We start from the raw sequence: 25,260 nt of genomic DNA on the forward strand, positions 1-25,260 counted from the left end.
GGTTTTAGCTGATGTTACTGTGGTTGTAAATCTGCAGATATATATGGGGACTGATTGAACTTGTCATGTTTCTGAATCATCAAAGACGAGCGCTGTGCTTTTGTAAGTAGCAGGGACCGCCTCCCCTCCCCGTGTGTCTTTGGACAAATGAATACACAAACCGTGGCTCTTTAAGCACGAACGAGGAGTTCTTACACAGCAGGATGCCAAACTCAGACCAGCTGTGGGAACAACGTTTGAATCTTTGGACTTTTATCAAAGTCAGAGTGCAACACACACACACACACACACACACACACACACACAGATTTGTTCATCTTTTTATTAAAACACAATCAGACAAAAGTTGCTAAAAACATTCTGGCTCCAGTTTTTGGTCCACTTGAGTTCTTTGCTCGCCAGCACCACTCTCTCACTGCCGCTCTCGCCCTTTCTGCAGGTTTTGGGTGGAGTTGTAGTCGGGTTCTTCCTCGCAGCTCCAGCCTCTGTCAGAGCTTCATCTCCTCCCGCTGCTGCTCAGAGGACGTCTCAGAGCGCCTCCTGCTGCGCCCTCAGCTCACTTTTAGCTACTTCCTGTCACAGCTGCCCCTCCCCCGTGTCAGCGCCTTGCTCAGAGGTGTTGGGGATCTCACCGGTGACGTGTCACAGCTGTTTAGGTTTCTCCTCCCGTCGCAGCAGCAGGCTGGCATACAGGCGCAGGAAGGCGTAACAGACTCCCACGGCGCAGTACACCGACGTCACCAGCAGGGGGAGGAAGGGCAGCCTCTGCTGCCACGGCGACAGCGGGAAGACAACCTCACAGGCGATCGCCACGGCAACCAACCCCAGCAGGTAGATAACCTCCAGAGGATGGAGCAGAGACCCCTGAGAACTGAGGGCAGAGTAATCTGATTACTTCTAAAATGCTAAAAGTACTTTAATGTACCCAAGTAGTAACTACACTGATACTGTAGTACTGTTTGTGTTTACCTGTGGAGCTTTCTGAGAGCAGTGAAGGAGAAGATGGTGAACATCAGCATGAGCGCCACCTTAATGGGCAGCTCTGAAAAACACACCGTCATCATCATCATCATCATCATCATCTAAATGCAGTAACGTTGAGTCTGTTGCACGCTGGAGCCCCTGGCGAGCGGCGCTCTGAGGCGTTTCTGCGAGCTGAACAAACATAATGATTAAACTACTTCCTGTTTACCTGCGGGCGTGAAGAGCAGCGGGAACAGGGAGTAGTGACCTGTGGTGGTCAGGATCAGGAAGATCCCAGCATCCTCTCTGCTCTCCACCGCCAGGATGCTGCGGGAAGAGAAAAACAAGGCGAAATCGTTCGAACAGCACCGTCTGCTGATGACATCATCACGTGACAGGACAGGTCGGCGCTCACCTGAGGGGAAGAATGGCGATGAGGATGGCCTTCTCGTGGACGTGCCAGCCGAACATGAAGCACCCCAGTGCACAGAGTAGCAGGCAGCGTAGGAAGCCCTGAGCACCGTGAGGGCGGAGCCAGATGGACGCCACCGCCGGCTTCAGAGAAGAGGAGGAGATCGGGTGTTGAACACTTGAACACTTGAACACAATCGGGTTCAGTTCAACTCACCAGGATGGACAGCAGCGTGCAGACGAGGGTGACAGTGGGCGTCACGGAGGGAAGGACCGAGTGCTCAAACTCCTGAACCAACCCGCCTGTCATGGATGCCCGGGGAAGCTCCGCCTCCTCCAGCAGCTTCAGGCGAATACCTGGAGGCAAAAACAGAGCGCTCATACCTCCGTCCGCCTCCTCCACATCGTGATGCGTGTTTTTAATGACCCGGTAAACAGAGGGGGCGGAGCCTCACCGAGCACCGCCAGGCTTTTGTCCAGCACGTTGTAGAGCGCCCAGATGTTTGGCGCCCAGTAGGCGTGACAGAGGCCGCGTTTAAAGGGGAAGAGCCTGGAGAGCACCTGAGGGAGCTGCCCCTGAAAGACAAACGAGCATTGCCGTCGAGCGACCTTCGGTAAAACAAACAAACATAAAAAAACCCGAACAAAAAAAAAAAAAAAAAACTTGCGATGACCTCTCACCATTGCGATGAACGGGCCAAAGGACAGAGCGCAGACAGATGTCACAATGGCGCCCAGAGCCAGCAGGCGCAGCGGGCTGAAACTCGACCACCTGACGGAGCCATCTGCAAAATAAACACATGGTCGGTAGTCCGGCACAGACGCAGTACCGACTCACATCAGAGGGAGGAGCCTCGGGTTGGACCTCACCTTTGTTGTCCTGAGCGAAGCAGTAACTCCTCAGCAGGTAGACGCCGTACGCCGGGGCCACGTACAGGTAGATGTGCTTCAGGTTGAGCAGGAAGGCGAACAGCAGCGCCCCCTGCAGGTGCTGAGACTGAATCACACAGGCAATGCATCACAAACACTTTTCTACTCTTGGAACTGTATGATGTCACAGAGAGGGGACAGATGCTCCACCCACTTGGGGGAGGAGCTAAAAACTCTGAGCTGTGAATCATGCTAAGCTGCTTTAGGAGAGTCTCAGAATGAAGGCAGCTGAGCGTGATCACAGCTTGTACCTGCAGGTGTTTGGCCACCGACAGCAGCAGGAACCCGAACAGGAAGCCGTTATACTGGAAGTGAATATCTGAGGTGGGCGTGAAGGAAAAAAACAGCACTCGACCAAAACATTAGGAACACAACATCCACAATACAAGCATAGAGACGACGGAGCTTCTTATCACAGCCTGAAACATCACTGCTCAGGCTGCGTCGTCATGTCTGACCGATTACTCCCTCCTGTACTTATGTAAATATAATTACTTTGTCATTTTAAATAAAATAAATTTGGTGTAATTAGCAGGATTACAGCCTTGGTTCATTGTAAAGAGTTAACATCTAACACCTTATTGTTCTTTAAACGTCAGATTAGTGGATGTTGAGCAGGACGCGTTCAGCTCTGTTTCCCTCCAGGGTGGCGTTCACGCCGCGGCCGCGTGGAGGCCGGCTGTTTAACGCACAGGCAGAGCTGCAGGATACGGTCGACAACGAGGAGGCCGAAGTTCCACAGCAGCAGCACGGCCAGGACGAAGGACGGCCGACTCAGAACGTCCCGAGATCCCTTTGGCTCCCGAACGCACCTGCAGCACCTGGAGGAGGAGGACACAGCCAATCAGGACGCAGCTCAGGAAACACCTGGTTCGGAAGCTCCAGCTGTTTCCCAGGACACACTCACTCTCTGGCCGCGTAAATGAAAACCACGTCGGTGACGATCACCGACAGCCTCTGGAACAGCACCGTGGCTGGGCTGGCGTAGTTCAGGTTCTCCACCTGCAGCATGTTTGCGTCAAAGCGGCGCGCCACCTGAGACAGCCCGAGCTCGAACCAGGCGAACAGCGGCGGGTAGTCCAGGGTCCACTCGGACGTGTTCTGCAGGAGAGAAACCGCCTCGTCAAACATCAGCGAGCTTTCCCGCCGCCTCCTCACCCACAGGTGCTTTCAATTTACAGGTGAGTGTGGGCTCCTCCTCCCTCACCTCATAGTACCACCTGGACACGGGCAGGCTGTGCGTGATGGCCAACCAGTTCCTGTGCACCTCGAAATCCGTCGACCGGCTGAACACACACACACACACACACAGCAGTTTAACAGACCAAGCTGGACAGACGGAGGCTTCAGCTTTAAACACGTTTGACCTCCACCTGAGGAGCACCACCTGCACCGAGGCAACAGTGACCATACACACGTTCATCTAAAGCAGGGGTGTCGAACTCCAGGCCTCGAGGGCCGGTGTCCTGCAGGTTTTAGATCTCACCCTGGGTCAGCACACCTGAATCAAATGATTAGTTCATTACCAGGCCTCTGGAGAACTTCAAGACATGTTGAGGAGGTAATTTAGCCATTTAAATCAGCTGTGTTGGATCAAGGACGCATCTAAAACCTGCAGGACACCGGCCCTCGAGGCCTGGAGTTCGACACCTGTGATCTAAAGGAAAGCAGGCATGTGCTCAGTCAGTAACACCTGAACTGTTACCGGTCAGAGGATCAATCTGAGCTGAAAAATCTGCTAATGTACTCAAACACTTTCTCATTTCTTAACTTCATGCTTCACATGGACCACAAAGGTCACGTGTCTCAGGGTTAAAGGTCTCTGGCTCACTGCTCTGTACACTGTGGGCACCTGTATTAGGTTTTTTACAGAGCACAGAGGTGTTAGCTGGGCTGTACTAATGCCGAATGTTTCAGTGGTTTAAACTGACTCCGCTGATATAAAAAGATCCGATTCATCCGCTGTGCTCACAGAAAAACACGCGGGATGTTTTTAATCGGGAGATTTCCCGCAGTGATCGGGTCCTCACAGACGCAGCACTGCGCTTCATGAGACGTTCGCGGGCTCTGAGCCTCCTGACACTCATTAAAGCTCAGTAGACACGGCGGAGTGACTTACATATGGCGCCTGTTGGATCTGGGGTGTACCTGTACGGTCAATCACCTGTGTGAAACGTCATCACGCAGCGCCAAACCGAACCTCTAAAGAAATACGGCGAATTACTGAGGCCCAGCCTGCAGCTGATGACGGCTCGGGTTCAAGTTCAAACAAACTCGGATTTCACACGAAGTCAAACTAAACGATTTCATCCGCGCACACCTGCCCCCTCGCAGACCCCGAACTGTCATCGCATACAGGAAATGACGTTAACGTGCTGCTGGCTAACGGCCGCTCTGTAATGACCGCGGTGACACAGAGGAAGACTTGGGACTCACTACGCGCTGATAAAGAAGCACTTCAGCAGAGAAACTCCCACAGCTAACGCCGGGAACCAGCTGCAGCTGTCCGCCGCCATGACAGTCGGCCTGCTGACGTCTGCTTCAAACTTTATTGACAAAGCCGAGGCGGACAGTTCCTCAGTGAAGTTTATTTTTTTGTTTTTGTTTTTATTTATTTTTTTAAACAGAGTTTAAGAGCTTCCGAGTCCTCAGTTCGTCGTTTCTGTGTCGTTTAAAAATTTATGTAAAAAAAAAAAAAAGTTCGTCTTTATTATGATACTTTAAATGTCGACACGTAAGGTCGGAATTCTGAGCTTCGTCTGTGCTAGTCTTAGATGTCACACACTGAAGTTTCCTCCCCCGTTTAAAACCTTTCAGGTCATTAAAAGAAAAACTTTCAGTTTCAGAGAAGAAAATTAAAAACTATTTAAACTTGCTATCTTTTTATTTCTGTTTTTAAATACTCGTAATTTCTGATTTCACTTCTCTTTTCTTAAATTTTCTTAGACTTTTTGTCCTAAAGTTCCTCTTTCTGCACCACAGCTGATCATCCTGTCCACCTCCACCTCCTCTATCCCAGCATCCTCCTGTGTCACACCAACCCTCTGCATGTCCTCCTTCACTACATCCATGAACCTCCCCTGAGCTCCTCCTCTCCTCCTCCTGCCTCCACCCTGTCTCCTCTGTAGATGTCCAAACCAGGTCAGCCTCTCCGACCCTGAGTGGTCCCTCTGATGGACTCGTCCTGCTCACTGCTAATTAATATCTGAACACTTCCAACAACTACACTGATCTGTCATATTCCATCCTCTCTAACTCTTTTTGGATAAAGTGTGTTACATGTAAACATCTGAGAGCTCCGGTCCAAACTGAAGAAGCACCAACGGTGCTGACACCCTCACAGCCGGGGGCGCTGTCTCCCAAACTGTCACGGTCTTTTCTGTGACCCACGGTCCCTGAATGCAGCATGGGTAGGGCCTTGCTCCTTTCTCGGTGTGACAGTTTCCGGTTTGTGATCGCTGTGTGTGTTTGTGTGTAAACACTCCAAAGTTTTTAAATAAACGTCACAAAAACTCTGAAATCACAGCAGCTTCCGGGATGAACGCGCTCATGAGGAGGTGTTTCTGGCGGCGGGTGGTCACGTGGAGAGGTGAGGCAGAGGACCCCAAAATTCTGACAGACTCACCAAATCACCGCAGACACGCTGGTTTCCGGTCACTGTGACGTTTCTGCGTTTATGTAGTTCATAATTTCCAACAGGATCCAGGTCCTGGTTCTGGTTCTGGACCCAGTCAGTAATGAAGGACAGCCAATCAGAGTCCAGCTCCACAGCAGTGTTTACACTGTGATCTAACTCACCTGGTTAAATTGTATCAAAGTTTAATGTCTGCATTGTTAGGGGCGTGGCCTGTGTGTGTGCACACCTGTACAGTGTATGGATGCAGCCTGTGTGTGTTAAAGGTCTCCATGTGGGGGCGCCGCTGACGACCTTCGATGTGAGGAAGGTGGAGCTGACGCCGCTGGAGCAGCGCAAACTGACGTTCGATTCCCACGCCATGGTCACAGAGCTGCAGAGCAGCGGTGAGGTCACTGTCAGGCGTGTTGGCGTGTAGTACCGCTGGAACACGGAGTACTCATCGGATGTTTTTGTGCAGGTTTTGAGAAGAGCCAGGCGGAGCTGATCGTCTCAGCTCTGGTCACTCTTGCCACGGCCAACATGGACGTCGTTTACAAAGACATGGTGACCAAATCCCATCAGGTGGGAACCAGAGACGAGCTCCACCCTCGGGCTGTTTCAACAGAGTGACAGACTTTTCTCTCTTTAGGAGATCGCCCTGCAGCAGATCATGGCTCACCTGGACTCCATCAGGAAGGACATGGTGATCCTGGAGAAGAGCGAGTTCGCTAACCTGCGATCCGAGAACACGGTACCTCGGCTTTACTTCTTATTTTCTCCTTCATTTTCTTTAATCATCCAGCATTCCTAACATCTGGACACCTCCTTGAGTCTGTCACAGTTAGCGTGTTACTCGGATTTGTTAAATATATGGAAGTTTTTGGAGGAAGTTCATCAGGTGATGGTGGAGCTCACATTTGGACCTGTCAGTGCACCTTAATGGACGTAATGAAGCTTCTGGTTCCTGGGACCATAACTCCGGGTTAGGATAAAAGTAGAGCTGGGCGATAAAACGATAACGATATGTATTGCGAAATAACTTTTTTTGGTAGAAAAATTAAACTATTGCGATAGGCCTCATCTCTCTTGTCCTCTTAAAAAAAAGAAAAACAGAACAGCCAATCCAAATTAAGTAGCGCAGAGCCGAACCAATCACAGCCGCAGCGTCACGTCACATGACTTGTTACGTACAGCACAAGCGCCAAGGCGCACATGTGTATTTGTTTTTGCAGCCGTGCAGCCGGGTAATGAAGGAAAGGAGTTTGCCGACTAGAGAAAAATCAACCGAGGCGTGGCGAAGGTTACCAAGAAAAAAACAGATGATGGTTCCAATGCCGGAGAGCTTGTCGAACAGAAGGGCCACAGAAGTTCCGTAGTGTGAAGGTATTTCGGCTATTTCAAGTCTGACAAAAACAGAGTAGCGCGCACTGTAAATTGTGCCGAAAGCAAGTCTGGAAATACAATAAAGCGGTGCATGCTCAATCTCTGACTGAAAGCGCTGATTCGTCATTCGGCTTTTGTCAGACTAAAGTAACTGTTAAAACTGTTTGAAAAGCTAAGCTATACAACAAGGAGAGATTGAGAATTTCCTTTTAGTTCTCAGTTTATTTGATATTGACAAAAGTTAGTCAATTTTGTCTGTTCTTCAGTAAAACGGCCTGAGATTTATTTTTAGAATTAATATTTTGTTTCTAAGTGGAATTGACAATTTAGTCTGTTTGTTTGTTCTATTTTGAAACTTAAACGCTTTAGCGGCTGCCTTTTGTGTAGTTTGCAATATTTGCCTTTATTTATCTGAAACTGAAGTCTCATGTTCCTTAAGTACATCTACCCTGTTGAACTTATTATGGGAAATAAATATTTTAATTAAAACAAGCTGCTGATTACTTCACATTTTACTTGTGAGCAACGGCACATTTAAATCTTACAAATATAGTTATTTGGCTTATATCGTGATATATATCGTTATCGCCTGAAATGAAAAAAAACATATCGTGATATGAAAAAATCTTATATCGCCCAGCTCTAGATAAAAGAAGAAGAAGAGTTGGTGTAGGCGTCCCACAGGGCTCTGTTCTTGGTCCTCTTCTGTGTCACAATCAGCCACAATGTGTCTGATGATGTTATACGTGCTGGACTCTTCTTCTAGTCTGACCATCAATAAATTCTGAGATTAACAAAGAGAGAAAAGCATCTGCAGGTTGTTCTGCATCATCTCTGCAGCGTTCCTGACTTTCTAAAACTCTTTTTGTTCCTGCAGAAAATGAAGCGAGACCTGGAGCAGCTGCAGAACCGGCTGAAGGTGAGAGTGATGATCCCATGTGCGCTTTACTAGGCTGAACCTGGGTGAGGTCCCCGCTGTAACACGACATGTCTGCTGGTGTTTTTATCTCCAGGAGGAGAGCAAGAAAATCCTGGCAGAAACCAAACTGGACATCAACCTGGAGAGGAGCCGGATCTCCGACATGGTGAGGCTCTCGAGGAGTTTACCACAGGAACAGCAGAGCTTTAACAAAACACATCGGGCAGTTCGTCCAGCCGCTCACCGCTCGCTCAGCCTCGGCTGCTTAAAGCTTCAGTCTGAGTACATTTAAAGGAACGTGGGAACGTGAAGCGTCTCTGAAGCTGCTTTCATGTTTTTGTCTCAGTTCACTGAGCAGGAGAAGAAGCTGATGGAGGCCACGTCAGACTTTCATCACAAGGTAAAAACAACAGTGCTGATACTGTAAAGTACCCGCAACCGCAAAATCAGTTCACAGTGAAGCACACCTGTTGGTTTGTAGCCCTGCAGTGCGATTGGTTGTTTTAACTGATGACATCACATCATGTGTGTCTCGTGCTCAGAGAGCCGAGCTGGAAAATGACAACATGGAGATCAACAGGAAGCTGGACCTGCAGGTGGCCTCACTGAAGACGCTGCTGGAGTCCCTGAAACTGGAGACCATCCGCTACCTGGCAGGTGAGGCGGGGGGGTCGTGCTTTTGATCTAAAGCGTTTCTGCGATGGCGATGAAGACGAGCACTTTAGCCTGGCTGACGCTGATACTGTGCTGCTGCGTGTCAGCAAAACATTTTGTTTCTGTCCTCAGAAAAACACCAGTTTTCTTATCTGTGTGGACAGCAGAGGGCGCTGTAGTATAGAGTGCAGGTGTGTTAGTACAGTAGGTACTTCATTTCAGATTACACTAATATACACATGTATATACATATATACATATTAGTGTGTTGAAAGAGTATCGAAACATTTACATTTTTATATGAAAACGATACACGGTCTTCAAAATTTTAAGCAAATAAAACTGAAGTGTGTGTTTGTCTTCAGCCCCGTGTCGTACTTTGAGCCACCTTTCCTTTGCGTATGTCTCCACCAGCTCTGCTCAGCTACAGACATTTTTGCCCTTTCTTTGTTTTAAAGCAGCTCAAGTTCAGTCAGATTGGACGCAGAGCGTCTGTGAACAGCAGTTTCTAAGTGTTGCCACAGACGCTCAGTGGGCTTCAGGTCTGGACTTTGACCGTCCTAACACAGGAATACTCTGATCCAGGATCCACTGGAGCTCTTGCTTTATGTTTAGGCTTCCCAGTCTCAAGTCCTCAAGCTTTGGTCCCGTCTGACCAGAGCACCTTCTTCCATGTTTGTGTCCCTGCACGGCTCCTGGCAAACTGCAGACAGGACTTTTTATGTCTTTCTGTCCACAGTGGCTTCTTCTTGCCACTCTTCCATATCTCCACATAGATTTGTGGAATCCATGACTTCCAGTTGTCCTGTGGACAGACTCTCTCTGAGCTGTGGATTTCTGCAGCTCCTCCAGAGTGACCGTGGGCCTCGTGGAAGCTTCTGTGACCAGTGCTCTCCGTGCTCGGTCTGTGTCTCGGTAGGTTTGCAGTTGTAGGAAACTTTTTCCATTTTTGGATGATGGATTGTGGCGCCTTCACTGATGTTCTCTAACAAACCACACAGAGCAGTTGTATTTATAATGAGACTAAATCACACACAGGTGGACTCTGTTATCTAATTAGTTGACTTCTGCGGGGGGCTGATTGCACTGGATGTTCTGTATCAGAGTACAGGGGCTGAATACAGACACACACTTTTCACATTTTTATTTGAAGAACAAGTATCGTCTTCGTACCACTTCACAGTTATGTGCTACTTTCTGATAAATGTGTCAAAGTTCACGGGGTTTAAATACTCTTTCAACACACTGTATACAGTCTGTGTGATTCAGTCTCTCTCTATAGAAAAATGTTACAGTGAAATCAGAGAATGTAGCGTCATGTGTTTAGCCGTGGGTTTGTGAAACATGAACACCTGTATCTGACGATGAAGACGGTCCGGTGGAGAGTGAGGTAGCAAACCCCATCCATGAGTCGCAGATCGTACAGTGATGTCAGCAGGCGACACGTCCTGATGGGACTGAAGGCTGAACATGGTCTGACTAAAATCATCACAGTTTTGGTCCATGAACGGGTCCCTGTGGAACACCTGCGCTGACGGCTCAGGAACATGAAACCTTCCACCTTAAGGTGGAATAAAAATGGTCCTAAAATTGCGCCCTGTGGCACGCCTTTGTTAGCGCTCATAAAGCTGGACTGTTACCCATCAGCCACCACAGGTGGACGAGCCGCAGCACTCCAACCACACGTAGAACCTGATTTCTATTGTGCTAAAACTTGATGATAAACTTGCTTCTTTAAAACTTCAGACAGACACCAAACTTTTCGTTCATTCTTTTAACGAACTCGTCTTTACGAAGGTCGGCTCTAAATTCATATCAAAGCTCCAGAAACGCGAGAATTGAGTTTTGCTGTTTTTAATTTGGAGGTTTGAATGAAAACCTGACTTTCATTATTTCAGTAATGCTGATCGAACGCTCTGCTCCTCCTCAGCCACCCTCTTCTCCTGCCTCGCCATCGCTCTGGGAGTCTACCGCCTCTGGAAGTGAACGAGCCGTGACTCGTCTTCATCCACCACACAAAGTAGTTCCAGAAGAATAAAACTGATATTTCATCTCTAGTACGACAGAGTAAAAATACTCAGAATCAGCAACATGTACTCAGAGTATCCAAAGTAAAAGAACTCAGTATATACAGCATACTTTTTTATATACCAGAAAAGGACCAGCACAGAGTAAAAGTACTCTAAAAGTACCCGAGTTACCAGCTGATAGTACTGTTACTGAGGTAGAACTTTAAATGAGTACTTTTACGACGTAGTTTTCCTGCTTCAGCTCAGAGTACATGTGTGGATGGAAATACTTGAGTACTCTTCTGAGTACATGTTGAGTGTGCCTGCAGTGAACAGACTCAAACACTAGTTTAAATGTTTTTTATAACTTGTCTTTAAACACTTTTGTTAATAAAGTTTTAATTTTGAGTTCAGAAATATAAACTCTGATATTTCTGGAGCCGCAGAAACAAAAACCATCAGAGTGAGTTTGTGTTGATCTGCTCTGAGGTCTGAATAAAGCCTGGAAGAAAAATGTCTGTCTTATTAACAGAGATGAAAATACTGTGTGGCTCTGAAATATGACAGTAAGTCACTACGAAAAGTTTAAACAGGTAAAAATGCTTTTTTCACTCCATGTGACTTTTCCTTTATTTCTCCTTTTAGGAGCCCTGAACTCAACATTCACGGGCACGCTTCTGTTTTTTGCTCCACATATAAGCCGCCTCGTACTTCACAGCTTCTGTGAGCACAGACATGATGATGTCAGTCCTCTTGACCTATGACCTCCCACGTCACCACGTCCAACAGCAGAAACAAATATGTTTACAGTTTTTATGTCATCTTCACCTGTTTGTCCACGGTCAGCTCATGCAGCAGGCTCGGCAGGGCATTTCAGAAATCCTCCTGGAGGATCCCGGGTGTTCCCAGGAAAGACCGGAAGTATCATTTTCCTCCGGGGTTGTGGGTGTACCCGAGGGTCTCTTCCACAGTGGGCATGACCAGAACACCTCCAGAGGGAGGCACTTGGATTCCTGATCCCTGCTAACTGTCGTCTTTTGGTCCATGAACGGGTCCCTGTTTAAAACTCAACTGTTTAAATTATAATAAGGATTGATGTTTGCATTAACAGAGGCGTGGCCTCTTTGACTGACAGGTGGATGGTGACACAGGTGGCTGCAGCTGCTAGCTTCACCTGAACTGGACTGGTGGAGGGTGTTTGTCGTGTTGGAGCGTTTGTAATGACATCATGTGACCAATAACATGGAGCTGTGAGGTTAATTCAGTTCAATTCATTTTTATTTATATAGCGCCAAATCACAACAACATTCGCCTCAAGGTGCTTTATATTGTACAGCAGATCCTACAATAATACATACAGAGAAAACCCAACAATCATATGACCCCCTATGAGCAAGCACTTTGGTGACAGTGGGAAGGAAAAACTCCCTTTTAACAGGAAGAAACCTCCGGCAGAACCAGGCTCAGGGAGGGGCGGGGCCATCTGCTGTGATTGGTTGGGGTGAGAGAAGGAAGACAGGATAAAGACATGCTGTGGAAGAGAGACAGAGATTAATAACAGATATGATTCAATGGAGAGAGGTCTATTAACCAAGGGCGTAGATTTGGTTTTGGCGTTGGTGGGGACGGATGATTCAACCACTGAACTCTGCCCTGTTTTTGTCTTTGCTTCTTGATAAAAAAAAAGGAGAAATATACTTGCCTACATATGCTATTCTACATGCTTTTAAACCATTTAAAATCACAAGTTATAGTTTTATATGTGAATTATATCATGTTAAATTACTATTAAACAAATGACTGACTAAGTATTTTCGGCTTTAGTTTACTTCAGCCATATTCCATATAAATCATCATACAGAAATAAAAATAGAGTCATGACAATAAAGAATATGACTTTAAGGACTTAACAACATTCCTTCAGTTATATTACACCAGCATCTCTGATACATTAGCACTAAGGGAACACTGAATGACCTGCTGGTTTTTGTCCATAAAACTACTCATCTAAGATTACCACAAAGTAAAAGATCTCTCAGCAAAATTATGCAACATTTTAGGCACTACTGACCCGATCAGCTCAGTGAGCTGTTTATTCTAAACATGAACTACTGTTACAGCAACAGACATGGACTACTGGTGCCCCACACAACAACTCAGTGTCCACTATGTGAAGGAGCCAAACACATGCCTGCTCCTCTCGTTAGCTGAGATGAACTGCTGGCATATTTGTTTTACATCTATACTGTCCAGTCTCTCCTGGTGGACATGGCAACACGTTATTCATGGTTACATACAATTTTAGACAGATGTGGGCCAAAGCCTCGCACATACTTGCCAACATTTAGACCTCAGAATTAGCAAGACATTCAAAAGGGCTGTTGGTGGGGGGAGTGGTATACATGTACATATATATACAAAAAACTTGAATCTTACAGTGTTTATTTATCGGATAAATTAAGTTAAATGTCACCGTTATTGTTGTCCAGCCGGAAACAGGCTGGGGGTGTCCAAATTCAGAGGCTGTGTCCACCTGAGGACCCGGCCTTCGCGATCTAAGTGGGCCGGGTCCTCCGAAAGCCAGGTAGACCGGAAATGAGCGACTGTGAAATTGGACGGGAGACTTTCGGGAGGGACACTGAAATTCGGGATTCTCCCGGAAAAATCGGAAGGGTTGGCATGTATGGCGTAGCACAGCCTGTAACCTTATTATGACGGACACATTTTATGAGTGAACTTGACTTTAAGTGACTGACAGGTTTCTTTGAAAAATACTTTCTTATATCCAGGTTCTTCCTTTGTGCTGCCATCCTCCTCACAGCGCAGGCTTGCTGCTGCTAAAACTAAACAGAGCTCCCTGAAAGGCACAGCCAATCACATTGGCCACATTTGTCACATGAGGTAGGACTCCAATAGAGAACGTAATTTAACTCTTTCTGCACCGCTGGGTGAATGAGACGCTGACAGATCGTTTTTTTTTCTTTCTATCGGGTTTGTTTTTCTTTACTCGAAGAGATCAAATTATTGGTGGGGACAATTCAATAATCGCTGGATATTGGTGGGGACATGTCCCTTCCGTCCATGCCAAATCTACGCCCTTGCTATTAACACATAGTGAGTGAGAAAGGTGACTGGAAGGAAAAACTCATTGCATCATGGGAATCCCCGGCAGCCTACGTCTATTGCAGCATAACTAAGGGAGGATTCAGGGTCACCTGGTCCAGCCCTAACTATATGCTTTAGCAAAAAGGAAAGTTTGAAGCCTAATCTTGAAAGTAGAGATAGTGTCTGTCTCCTGAATCCAAACTGGAAGCTGGTTCCACAGAAGAGGGGCCTGAAAACTGAAGGCTCTGCCTCCCATTCTACTTTTAAATACTCTAGGAACAACAAGTAGGCCTGCAGAGCGAGAGCGAAGTGCTCTAATAGGGTGATATGGTACTACAAGGTCATTAAGATAAGATGGGGCCTGATTATTTAAGACCTTGTATGTGAGGAGCAGGATTTTGAATTCTGGATTAAACAGGAAGCCAATGAAGGAAGCCAAAACAGGAGAAATCTGCTCTCTCTTTCTAGTCCCTGTCAGGACTCTTGCTGCAGCATTTTGGATTAACTGAAGGCTTTTCAGGGAGTTTTAGGACATCCTGATAATAATGAATTACAGTAGTCCAGCCTGGAAGTAATAAATGCATGAACTAGTTTTTCAGCATCACTCTGAGACAGGATATTTCTAATTTTAGAGATGTTGCACAAATGGAAGAAAGCAGTCTTACATATTTGTTTAATATGTGCATTGAAGGACATGTCCTGGTCAAAAATGACTCAAGGTTCCTCACAGCATTACTGGAGGCCAAGGTAATGCCATCCAGAGTAAGAATCTGCTTAGATACCATATTTCTAAGATTTTCAGGGCCGAGTACAATAACCTCAGTTTGATCTGAATTAAGAAGCAGAAAGTTAGCGGCCATCCAGGTCTTTATGTCTTTAAGACATTCCTGCAGTTTAACTCATTGGTGTGTGTTACCTGGCTTCATGGATAGATAGAGCTGCGTGTCATCTGCATAGCAGTGAAAATTTATGCTATGTCTTCTAATGATGCTGCCTAAGGGAAGCATGTACAATGTAAACAGAATTGGTCCTAGCACTGAACCCTGTGGAACACCATAATTGACCTCAGTGTGTGAAGAGGACTCTCCATTTACATGTACAAACTGCCACAGTTCACAAAACCTGCGCCTCAGGAGGTCAGTGTGGAGCTGTGTCTTACCTGTGCAGGACACCTGTCTGTCTAACAGCAGGTGGGCAGGGCTTAACCCTCATGCTGTTTCAGAAACTTTTTTTAGAGGATGAAAATATTTCAAATATTTCTCAACTCTGGACTGACCAGAAGTCCGGTGTTACCTCCACCCAACACACACACACGGGCGCGCGCGACAAATACACTCTCAGAGTAAACTTCCTTAAACTTGCTCCACTTCCTCTCGCTCTCCTCTCGGACTTCCTCCTCTACTTAAGCTCCGCCCGCCCGCCTCGCGCCGAGATAGAGATCCGCTGTCCCTCTCGCACGCACACACTCACACACACCGACACAGGGAGCGGGACTGAGCGGAGCTGCGCGTCCGGACAGGAGCACTGATGACCGGTGAGTCCCTGAGCTTTATCCGCCCCGAGCTCCGGATCAGCTCTGTGTGCGTGCGTGCGTGCGTGCGTGCGTGTGTTTCCTCCTTCTGTCAAAACTTTAGCGCGTTATTGATTCCGGCTTTAATTCCCGTCAGCTGATCGATTTTTCTCCTGCTGCGGATCGATAACCGTTATGTGTGTGTGTGTGTGTGTGTGTGTGTGTGTGTGTGTGTGTGTGTGCGCGCGCGCGCGCGCGCTGATGTTTGGAGGAAACTGGAGATGGAGTGCGACCACTCCCTGTGTGTGTGTGTGTGTGTGTGTGTCACTTCTTGTTTTGAACTTGGTGTAGCATTAAAGATTCCTCAGAAACAATAACCGATCAGTGCTGATCGATACCTGAACAGCTGGTTCTGTTGAACTCTCATTTATTAAAACATGTTGAAACGACTGCACTCAAAGTTTGTCCCTGTGAGAGTGTCACAGCAGTGTACACGCACTATACCTGAGTAACGACTAACTTACTGCAGTACTGCCATAAAAACTGCAGCACACTCGCAGTGTGCCTGCTGCTGACATGTCAATGATCACAGTGTGAAGCTTCAGCTCAGAGCTGCTGGCATCAGCTTATTCAGATTATTATGGGGAACTCCGAGTGGACACAGTACCTGTACTAATGCTACCTGCACAGGCTGGACTAGTTTTGTCTGTGAGGGAGCAGATCAGAGTTTAGGATGTTTATTGAACTGAACACATTAGTGATCTGCTGACGGACACAGGCTGAGAAAACATCTTTACACCCTGATCCCAGCAACACAGACTGTACACAAAGGATGGACATAGGCCTCTGACATCATGCATCTGTTTTCTTTTTATTTCACATTCTGAGTTTTTAGTTACTTTTGTAGCAGGAAGTGACCATATTTGGACGAGAGGGTAGCATGCTAAGTTATCAGCTAATGCTAGCTCACTTGGTTATCAGGCTGCAGAGGACTGACACACACACACACACACACACACACATGTCCAAGCCTGGTGGTGAAGGCGAGACTTTCACATGTGAGTAAAACATCTGTAGTTTGGTGTGAGCTGGCGTGCTGGGCGGCGCTCGTCTTGCTTTTTGCGGTTTTAGCTTGAATCTTCTCACAGTCTTGGATGAGCGACGTTTGTTTGGTGCTCAGTTGTCCCAAACCGATCTGCTGCCTCCGGTGCTTTAGGCCTGTTGGCTCCGGTGTCCTGGCAGTCTGGTGCAATATGATTGGTTCTTGTGGTTGACATCAAGTTTAATGAGGTGTTTTTAATCCCGGTCTTGGGTCGATTTGATACTCCTGGTTGGTCCTCTGATCCGTCGCATGTTGGGTGGGGGTTATCTCCCTGGTTTGGTGTGAGTCTGCTCCGGTCCAGGTTTAATGCAGTGTTTGACCTGATGTTCAGGGTTATTTGCTGGATTAGAGTCAGGCTTTTGTCCAAATGAATTCAGAGTGACATTTTTGGTTGTTTTAGCCCCGATTTGGTTTAATCCCAACCTGTAGATGTCTGACCGTCCATCTCAGAGACTAATTTCCACGTCTGAGGTTCATGAGTTGTTCCTGGAAGTATCAGCAGAGAAACACTAATGTAACACAGCCCTGATGTAGAGTTCAGGCTTTAATTCTTCAGTTTGAATTTTCAGTGATGATAAAATCACATTGAAGCTGCAGCAGGAACTCAGGTGTTGTCACCTAAACTACAAAAGTGTGAGACGGTTGTAAAGTTGCGACGGAAAAGTCACAAAAATCTGTGTCAATGCTGGAAAAAACACGACTAATCTTGTCCACGATGACGTCACGCAGAGCATCGGCAGCTGCACGCGCTCAGATGTGAATCAGAAACATCACAGTCATGTCAGCCAGCCGAGGCCCCCCGGGGCTGAGACAGGAAGTCAGAGGGCGGCGGTGTCAGTGCGGTGAAGCTCGTGACCCAGGCCCACCTCTCTGTTGTTTGGTCATTGATGTGGTTTGATCTTGGGATTGGTGTGATGTTGGTCTGTTTGGTGTTCTGGGCTCGTGCGGATAAATCCTCGGGCTGGTGGTGCCTCCAGGTGTTTCGTGGACACGTGTTTTCACCTGGTCTGGATGTGTTACAGCAGGCGGCGCCTGTAGTCCCTCTCGGTGCTGCCTGTAGTTGTGTGTTCGGGGCAGCGGTGCTGATGCCTGCTGGGATATTTCTGGGTGGTGCAGGTTCGGTTGGGGTCCAGGATACGGTGCAGTTTGTTATTTCTGAGCCTGGGGTGTAAATAAGACTGAAAGCGGACGGTTGGGACACGCCGGCCTCGGGGAACACTTTTCCTTCGTACCAGCTGCTGCTGGATGAAGAGAATGGCGGGCAAACCCTTCCTGTTTCAGTTTCACCACAGACGGTTCCTCTTTGGCAGTCGGAGCGTCTGTCAGGGAGGGGATGAGCTGTGCACCGCGCTCTTCTCCCCCGATGGAGGGGCGCTCACGGTGAGACTCGATGACCTGTAACGTTTCCCTGGTATTCTGTGTTTGTGCTGTCAGTGTGGTTTAATATCCCGGGGAGTTTGACTGCTCTCTGGAGCTTCTGTCCCCAGTTTGGTGAAATATTCTCCACTGCTTTAAATTTGTGTTTGCAGCCCAACAGCCTCTGCTGTTTGGCCTGGTGTTCTTCAGCCTTCTAGTCCCAGTGCTGATCATCTGTGGTGTTTTAGCCGTCCTAATAAAACCTGAAGCCCATTCAGAGGTGACGTGTGTCACGTCCATGGTCGCTGCTTTGAGTCTGACTCTTTCCTTCTTAGTGCTGCCGACTCCAATCACAGAAGTCATCAGATCACGATGATTAAAATCTAGAAACAAAGTAAAAATATACGAGTAATAAAGAGTAAATAAGCTGAGAGATGACAATGTGTAAGGCGGAGGAGGGGGGGTACAAACACAATAATCATCACCTGTAACAACAACACACACACCTGGAACACAAAAATACGAAAGTGTGTGTGTGTGTGTGTGTGTGTGTGTGTGTGTGTGTGTGTGTGTGTGTGTGTGTGTGTGTGTAACTTGATAATGAGTGTGGGCGGCTACAGTGACGCCCCCCAGGATCCAGAGGCAGACAGAGATGGATCATCCACGGCCCCCCAAGAGTACCGAAGACCTGAGTGCACACGTCTCTGCGACGACTCCAGCAGCAGGAGGAGGAAGGAGGGGCGCGCACGGCTAAGGGGTCACATCAGTGCAAACCCAGATCAGGATCTCAGGTCTCCAGGTGCCCAAGAACCGCCCCCTACCCAGCAGAGCCCCACCCCCCGACACAGGTCGAAGCCAACCTAGACCACACTGGAAAATCAAGCCACACACCTGAGAACCCACAGCCCAGTTATCAGATGATGATGATAAAATCTATAAGGAACATAAAGATAAAACAGTCGAGTTTAAGGCTGCAGCTGAGAGATGAATGCTGCAGAGACGTTTGTCTGCTGACCGATGGCACGCAGCAGGAAAACCAGCACTTTAGTTTCTCTGGATGATTCTGTGGCTGCTGTGTCTTTACGGTGAGGGCAGCGTGGAGCGGAGACACTGTGGTAGCAGCTGCAGCACGCGGGCCTGACGATCTGCGTTTGGTGGCGTGTGAGGATCTGTAGCGTGCAGGGAGGCACAGCTGTTTGACCTGCACGGCGGCGTTCGCTTGCTTCATAACGGCAAGGACACATTTTTGTAGTCTGCCCCGTTTGCTTCAACTTCCCCTTTTTGTCCTGGACGTGTCACAATCTGCTGCTGCTGTGAGAGATCCTGTACAGCAGGTGTGTTTGCCACAGGGGGGTTTCTCATTTATGAAAGTCAGAAAAAGCCCACAGAGCCGTGAAGACGTTCTGTAAAAGTTTCAGAGATGTTCCCGGCTGTGGTTCAGCTGCGGGAAGGCTCGGTTCCTCTGCGGCTCAGGAAGCTCGCTCTGAACCAGCAGAAGAAAATAAAAATACAAGAAAAGAAGACAGCTGACGAGACGAAACCAAAGCTCTTTGTTACTTCCTGAAACGCAGACACCCGAAGCCACAATACTCATAAAAGAGACGGCGGCCGCTGGTCACCGTCACCACAGAGATATGTTTCCCATTAGAGCCGGACGCCAGAGCCCAGCTGTTATTCTGAGGCTGGCAGCGAACAGCACCACAGTTTTCCATAACGTGCTGCGAGTCAGAGGCGCAAGCCGTGAACTCTCACATTCAAACAAATGCAAAGAAGTCGAGTGAACATGGAGCCGCTGCATGTTTCAGAGCTCTGTGTCAGTGTCCTGATACACCAGCTTTCCCTCCGTTTGCTGAGCTCAGCACGCAGCGCTGCGAGTTTCAGCCTCGGCGTGTTCACACAAATAGTCCTAAAGCCCTGACACCAGCCTGCAGCTTGCACTTCCTGTTCCCTCGTCTGGAAGCTCCTTTTCTGATCCGAGGTCTCTCGTCAAGAACGTCAGATGCTTCCACAGCAGGAGACAGGCTAACAGGTGGATACATGAGACCACAGGAGGTGGGCGGAGCTTTAGAGGTGATGACAGAACATAGTTGAACATGTAGCTATGACTTCTGTAAACGGGAAACAGGATTTATGGAAACATGTAAATAGAGTTTATGCACCTCTAACGAGTGTGAAAGTGAACCTGAGCTGTGAGCAGCTCTGTGAGGATCTCCAGGCTTCCTGAGAAACACTCAAAGCTCTTTGGATGTTTCTGCCTTTGTTCCGTTCTCTGTCAGGATATCCGGCTCTGATAGAGTTCCCCGTGTGTTTCTCTGCATTAGCTGTGTGTTTGGATCATTGTCACACTCAAACATGAAGCTGATGATAACCAGATGTTTCCAGATGTTCCTGCTGGTGGATCAGACTCTGATGGAACTTTTCAGAGTTTATAATTCAGTTTATCAAAGATCTCAGCAACACCGACCGACCTGCAGCTGGAACCATGACAGCTGCCCTTCACTGGGACGTCTCTGATGAGGCTTCAGTGAGCAGTAGACGATCAGCTGAGGGTCCAGATCGTCTCTCAGCTCCTGTGTCACTCGTCTCCTTGTGTCCTCCACTTGTCCAGCTTCCTCAGTTGTTGTCAGCTGGCAGCTGTTTGGGAATCAGCTTGTTGAGTCCAGGTTTAACTCTGTGGTCAGGTACGAGGACCGGACTGGAGTGAAAAAGCAGTCGATGTCCAAAGAAAGAGCTTTAGAACCGTTGCTCATGAGCACTTCAAACATTACAGCAAAGTGCGAGTGCTTGGAAGGAAAAGGTAAAAAAATGAGGGGAGGCTCAAGACTTTTGCACAGACTGCATGATAGAGCTGGGTGTGGCTTCGGTGGGTCAGCACTTACTGAGCGTGCACCATGTCCTCCTCCATCCTCTGTTACCCAAAGCTGAGTCGGTGGCGTCCAGAATGTCTCCACAGGTGCAGTCCACCAACAGGTGACATCATGGAGGCTCCTCCCTTTCCCCCGATTGGCTGTGAGCAGAAGCGTGAGCCTGTTCACCGCCAGCTCAGCGTCTCGTGTCTCTAACGGGTTTCTTACTGATTAAGTGGCTCCAAAAATAAAAGAGCAGATTCACACTTTAATCACACAGTTACAGGAAGGCAGCGTTTACACGGCCGGCTGCAGGTCACCGCTCTCTGTTCTGCTTCCTCTTTTTGTCCTCGCAGTGTGACTCTGTTCCCCTCGCGTCTGCTTTCAGGCCGAGCCGCTCGACGCGCCGAGCTTTGCGACAGGACGAGCACAGTGAAAGCTGCTGTGTTCACCTAGTGGACATTAGAGGAAGTGCAGCATGATGCAGTTTTCTGTCTGTGATAGTGATGTTGATAGCGATGGTGTTGCCGTACGTGAGCTTGACGTGTTGAAATGAGCGCCACGCCTCTGCACTCACGCAGCCCGCAGTGGAGTTCCTGCTGTATTTCAACATGAAACCACAGCGGCGTGTTCCTGCTGAGGACTTCCTTTTTTCTGAAGCTGCGAGCGTTACAACAGGACGCCGTTACGACACTCGAAAGGCCGGGTGTGCTCCACCGGCGTCCTCGGCCGTAGAAGTGTGTCACTGCGTCATTTCTCTCAGACGTCAGACATGAACTGTCTGATGAACACATCGGCGAGCTGTGGTGGTGCCGTCACACCGCCACCCCCACCCTGACCACGCTAACACAGTCCCACAGCTTCCTGTTGAAATAACGGTGAAAACCGACTCTCCTACAGCAGCTTTGCATGACTCACTGCTTAAAATAATCCTTCTTTATCTTTAAAACAAGCTGCTTTGCTTTTTAAGCCCCACCTTCCTTTCTGCCGATTGGGTGACTTCTGGAGGCCAACTGATGAGCGGTGCAGGCGTGGCACCGAGCGTTCACCGTGTTTGAGTATATACAGTCTCTGCCAATATATTAGGTACACCTGCTGGTACCAAGTTGGACCTTTTTCCTTCAGAGCTGCTTCGATTCTTCGCAGCTCAGATTCAACGAGAGGCCGGAAACATTCCTCAGAGATTCTGGTCCATGTTGACATGACATCATCAAACAGCTGCTGCAGATGTGTCTGAATGTCGCAGCAGAAATCGAGACTCATCAGACGAGGACAGGTTTGCTCTTCTGCTGCTGCAGAGAGATGCTCAACAACCAATCACAGGTCGTCTTGGCCGTGCCTCTGTGTCTGAATGAGTCGAGTTGCTGCCATGTGATTGGCTGATTGAATAACATTGTTAATGAGCAGCTGAACAGTACCTCACCATCAGCGCTCAGTTTTCCTTCAGACATGTACGTGTTCTTGTGGCGCTGCAGAGGTCAAAGGTCACAGTTCTGCGCTTGTGTTGATGCGAGCGAGAGAAGAATAAGCAGGAAAAGCGTGAGATCAGAGGTTAAGGCTTCCAGCAGCAGTGAGCTCAGCCGACCTCCACCCATACAGAGTGAGGGGAGGGTGGGGTCGGCGTCCCCAGAGTCTGCGCTGAGCCTCGCTCTCCGCCCACACATCTGGAGAGCGTCTGCAGGCCGGCTGTCGTCAGCGCTGTCCTCAAGTGTGCGATGTCAGACCACGAAACTGAAACTTTCACTGATAAAAAACCACAGAGAGGCTGAAACGCCTCAAACGACTGCGAGCAGCTGTGTTTTCATCCAGATTAGAAGCACAGCTGGAGACGGCGAGCTTCACTCTTCTGCTGGTGTACGACTGTTATTACTGTCGGTGCCGAGTGACCAGCGAAAAAGAAGAAGAGAGCAGCGCGTCATCGCTGGGCTGAACCCGGATATTTGGACATTTGTTTTTTGATTCACCTCCTCACTGCTTCCAATCAGCACAGACACAGACTGAAAAGAAAAGGAGGCAAAAAGAATACAGACACAAAACATGACCTAAAAGATGCAGAAACAGACGACGGCACAGAGGCTGAACACGCCTCAGACCGTCAGCTTTTAACCAGCGAAGAAGACAAAGATCTCATTATTGTTAGAATCACGTTTAAAATGATGATAAAACAGTTAAATGTGACGTTTCGTTTTTTTGGTGCACGTTATGGACACGCTGAGGTCACCATGCGCCGCTTTCCGTTTCTTCTTCGTTGGTGCTGTTTTTCTCATAGACTGTTTTTTGAGTTTGTGTCCAGAAATCAGAAGTTCAAACTCGATCAGGAGGATGTGACTGTGGGTCTGGACTGTGGGGAGGAAGAGCTCCCTGTTAACAGGAAGGGACTAACAGCACAGTGTGGTCTGCAGTCCTGGGTGATCTCTGAACTGATGCTCTAAAACCATCGAAGGCCTCAGGCACAGACCTGGAGACTCGTTCTCCTGAGCAGTCGCTGCTTTTAAACCGGTCTGCAGGCCTGTGTGTGAGGGAGGTCAAACATACGGCCTGGGGGCCAGAAGAGGCCCGACGAAGGGTCCAGTGCACGTTACACAATGTGACTCACACACGGTGTGTAACTGTGTGTGAGTCACAGTGTGTTCAACATGTGAGATTTAGTTTTTATGGGTTAGTAGAGGCTGGTTTTACTGATCAGGTGTGTGTGTGTGTGTGTGTGTGTGTGCAGGATAACATCTCTGCTTTGTTTGCAGACCGTTTCCTTCTGCAGCCATCATTTCCATAAACACAAATACTGACCGGGACAAACCGCCCTCCTCTCTCTCTGCAGGCAGATGATGGGACGTCACGTGTTCCTGAACAAACTGTGTTAACCGAAGGAAAACCGAGGAGTCTCTGACCGCGGAGCAGCACCATCTAGCCAATCAGAATCTCTGAAGGTAAGAAAACAGATCATAGATGTGCTGGTGTGGATCTGCAGTATGCACACATCAACATGAGCCTAACAGAAGACAAAAAGGAAAGAGTAAAGATACGATCTCACCACAGAAAGATAAACAATAACCTAAAGGAGGAAAGAATGATGCAAGACAGAATAACCAAGGTGACCAAAGATTTCCCACAGGGGACAGCCTCTGAGTGGGCAGAAAAGACCCAAAAGACAAACAACCACAAAGAGACAAAACATGAAAGAATAAAGACACCAGGTCACCGTGAACGAGCCAATCACAACCTAAAGAAGATGAAAAGAGTCTGTTTATTCTTTATGTGTGAGAAAAGATGAGGTAACCTCAGCCAGCGGAGCTGCAGGTCGTTTCACATCAGGTCAGCTGTTTTTTCTGTGGTTTGATGATAAGACAAACTCACATTTCTGTCCTTTGCAGGTCGCCGAGGGGCCAGAGGTCAGAGGTCATCATGCAGACTATAAAGTGTGTGGTTGTGGGTGACGGTGCTGTGGGGAAGACGTGCCTCCTTATATCCTACACCACCGGAGCGTTTCCCAAAGAGTACATCCCCACTGTGTTCGACAACTACAGCAGCCAGGTGAGTGCTCGCCCGCTCCCTCACCTACAGAGGTCACCTGACCTCTACAGCCGCCCAATCACAGCTTTGATCTGATGATTAAAGAGTTCCTGAGTGTTTCTGATCACCGGCACGGACGACTCCTCTGTGGACTCACCATGTGGCCGAGTTAGGCAACCAATCAGTTAAAGTTAAAACACGGCGAGTCCAAAGAAGGGCCTCGAACTCGTGTTTAACCACACACGACATCAGTGCGGCGCAGCGGCCACCATCGAAGGCCGTGATAACGATCAGATTGCAGGCCGACGAGGCCGCCTGCAGCTGCTGCGTGTGTGTCTGATGACAGCTGTTAACCAGCTGATTAACAGCTGATAACGGACTACAGTAAAAATCTATCTATAGTAATACTGTGTGAGTATTACAGTACTGTGGAGTAACACAGACACACACTCACACAGCCTCCACCTTTGAGGTGGAGCTGGTCGTCTCCTCTCCTGCTCCAACAGCTCATGTTAAACATGTTTCTGAAGCTCAGGCCGCTGGTTCTGTGTGATGTGGTAATCTGTTTGTGAGGGGCAGCCAATCAGAAGAAAGGGACCTTAAAGGGGGAGGAGCAGAACATGTCCCTGCACCATCACATGATCACGATCACAGCTTTGAGTTTCCAGTTTGTCTTTGTGATGTGAGCTTCACTGAGTCTGAAGCAGGTAACTGTAAAGGTGAAGACTCCCCCCTAGCCCCGCCCCTCGCTCCACCCCTTGCTCCACCCGTCTTGTCCTTCGTGTCCTTCACACTGAAACCGTTCAGTTAAAAACGACTTCACGTTCATGTTTTTCTTCCTGCTGGTAAAAATAAAACGTGTCACCTGGGAAAAAAAAACTGAATCTGAAATAAAATCGTTACCAAGAAACAAAAAAAAGGCCGATTCGTTGGCGTCCACCAGGTG

The 25,260-nt window shown here is 48.2% G+C and overlaps 3 protein-coding genes across 6 annotated transcripts in view; 2 read left to right on the plus strand and 1 right to left on the minus strand.

The window, feature by feature from the left end:
- Positions 1 to 308: 308 nt before the first annotated feature.
- On the minus strand, positions 309 to 6,198 carry alg8 (ALG8 alpha-1,3-glucosyltransferase). Of its 4 annotated transcripts, none has more exons than XM_039618549.1 (13): positions 5,930 to 6,198; positions 3,512 to 3,590; positions 3,212 to 3,405; positions 3,016 to 3,125; positions 2,556 to 2,623; positions 2,245 to 2,371; positions 2,056 to 2,159; positions 1,830 to 1,950; positions 1,592 to 1,731; positions 1,379 to 1,518; positions 1,193 to 1,290; positions 970 to 1,042; positions 309 to 871 (listed from the first exon to the last, which is right to left on the minus strand). In XM_039618549.1, exons 3-13 carry the CDS (start codon positions 3,313 to 3,315, stop codon positions 643 to 645), a joined length of 1,314 nt encoding a protein of 437 aa, XP_039474483.1. In that variant the 5' UTR covers positions 3,316 to 3,405; positions 3,512 to 3,590; positions 5,930 to 6,198; the 3' UTR covers positions 309 to 642. The 4 variants fall into 4 exon arrangements, with proteins under 4 accessions (XP_039474483.1, XP_031582566.2, XP_039474481.1 ...); XM_031726706.2 differs by lacking the exon at positions 5,930 to 6,198 and adding an exon at positions 4,741 to 5,095; XM_039618547.1 differs by lacking the exon at positions 5,930 to 6,198 and adding an exon at positions 4,625 to 4,695.
- ccdc90b (coiled-coil domain containing 90B) lies at positions 5,707 to 11,401 on the plus strand. Its single transcript, XM_031726707.2, has 9 exons — positions 5,707 to 5,893; positions 6,205 to 6,324; positions 6,399 to 6,502; positions 6,570 to 6,671; positions 8,181 to 8,222; positions 8,317 to 8,388; positions 8,569 to 8,622; positions 8,765 to 8,879; positions 10,807 to 11,401. Exons 1-9 carry the CDS (start codon positions 5,842 to 5,844, stop codon positions 10,860 to 10,862), a joined length of 717 nt encoding a protein of 238 aa, XP_031582567.1. The 5' UTR covers positions 5,707 to 5,841; the 3' UTR covers positions 10,863 to 11,401.
- Positions 11,402 to 15,368: 3,967 nt separating this feature from the next.
- rhogb (ras homolog family member Gb) overlaps positions 15,369 to 25,260 on the plus strand; it is a 12,276-nt gene continuing 2,384 nt past the window's right edge. The window contains exons 1-3 of the mRNA XM_031726708.2: positions 15,369 to 15,524; positions 23,623 to 23,731; positions 24,176 to 24,335. Coding sequence (XP_031582568.1) covers positions 24,207 to 24,335 — 129 coding nt within the window. The 5' untranslated portion in view covers positions 15,369 to 15,524; positions 23,623 to 23,731; positions 24,176 to 24,206. The remainder of the gene's footprint in view (positions 15,525 to 23,622; positions 23,732 to 24,175; positions 24,336 to 25,260) is intronic.

The sequence above is a fragment of the Oreochromis aureus genome, linkage group 10 (genome assembly GCF_013358895.1).
Source record: "Oreochromis aureus strain Israel breed Guangdong linkage group 10, ZZ_aureus, whole genome shotgun sequence".
Classification (NCBI taxonomy): domain Eukaryota; kingdom Metazoa; phylum Chordata; class Actinopteri; order Cichliformes; family Cichlidae; genus Oreochromis; species Oreochromis aureus.

Bases quoted from the DNA above. Each gene is read 5' to 3' on its own strand.
- alg8 (XM_031726706.2), bottom strand. From the start codon at position 4,820: ATGGCGGCGGACAGCTGCAGCTGGTTCCCGGCGTTAGCTGTGGGAGTT. The intron at 1,732-1,829 runs GTGAGGCTCCGC...TTTTGCCTCCAG, and splicing joins CAAAAGCCTGGCGGTGCTCG to GTATTCGCCTGAAGCTGCTG. The intron at 1,291-1,378 runs GTGAGCGCCGAC...CTCTTCCCGCAG, and splicing joins ATCGCCATTCTTCCCCTCAG to CATCCTGGCGGTGGAGAGCA.
- ccdc90b (XM_031726707.2), top strand. From the start codon at position 5,842: ATGAACGCGCTCATGAGGAGGTGTTTCTGGCGGCGGGTGGTCACGTGG. The intron at 8,623-8,764 runs GTAAAAACAACA...TCTCGTGCTCAG, and splicing joins CGTCAGACTTTCATCACAAG to AGAGCCGAGCTGGAAAATGA. The intron at 8,880-10,806 runs GTGAGGCGGGGG...GCTCCTCCTCAG, and splicing joins GACCATCCGCTACCTGGCAG to CCACCCTCTTCTCCTGCCTC.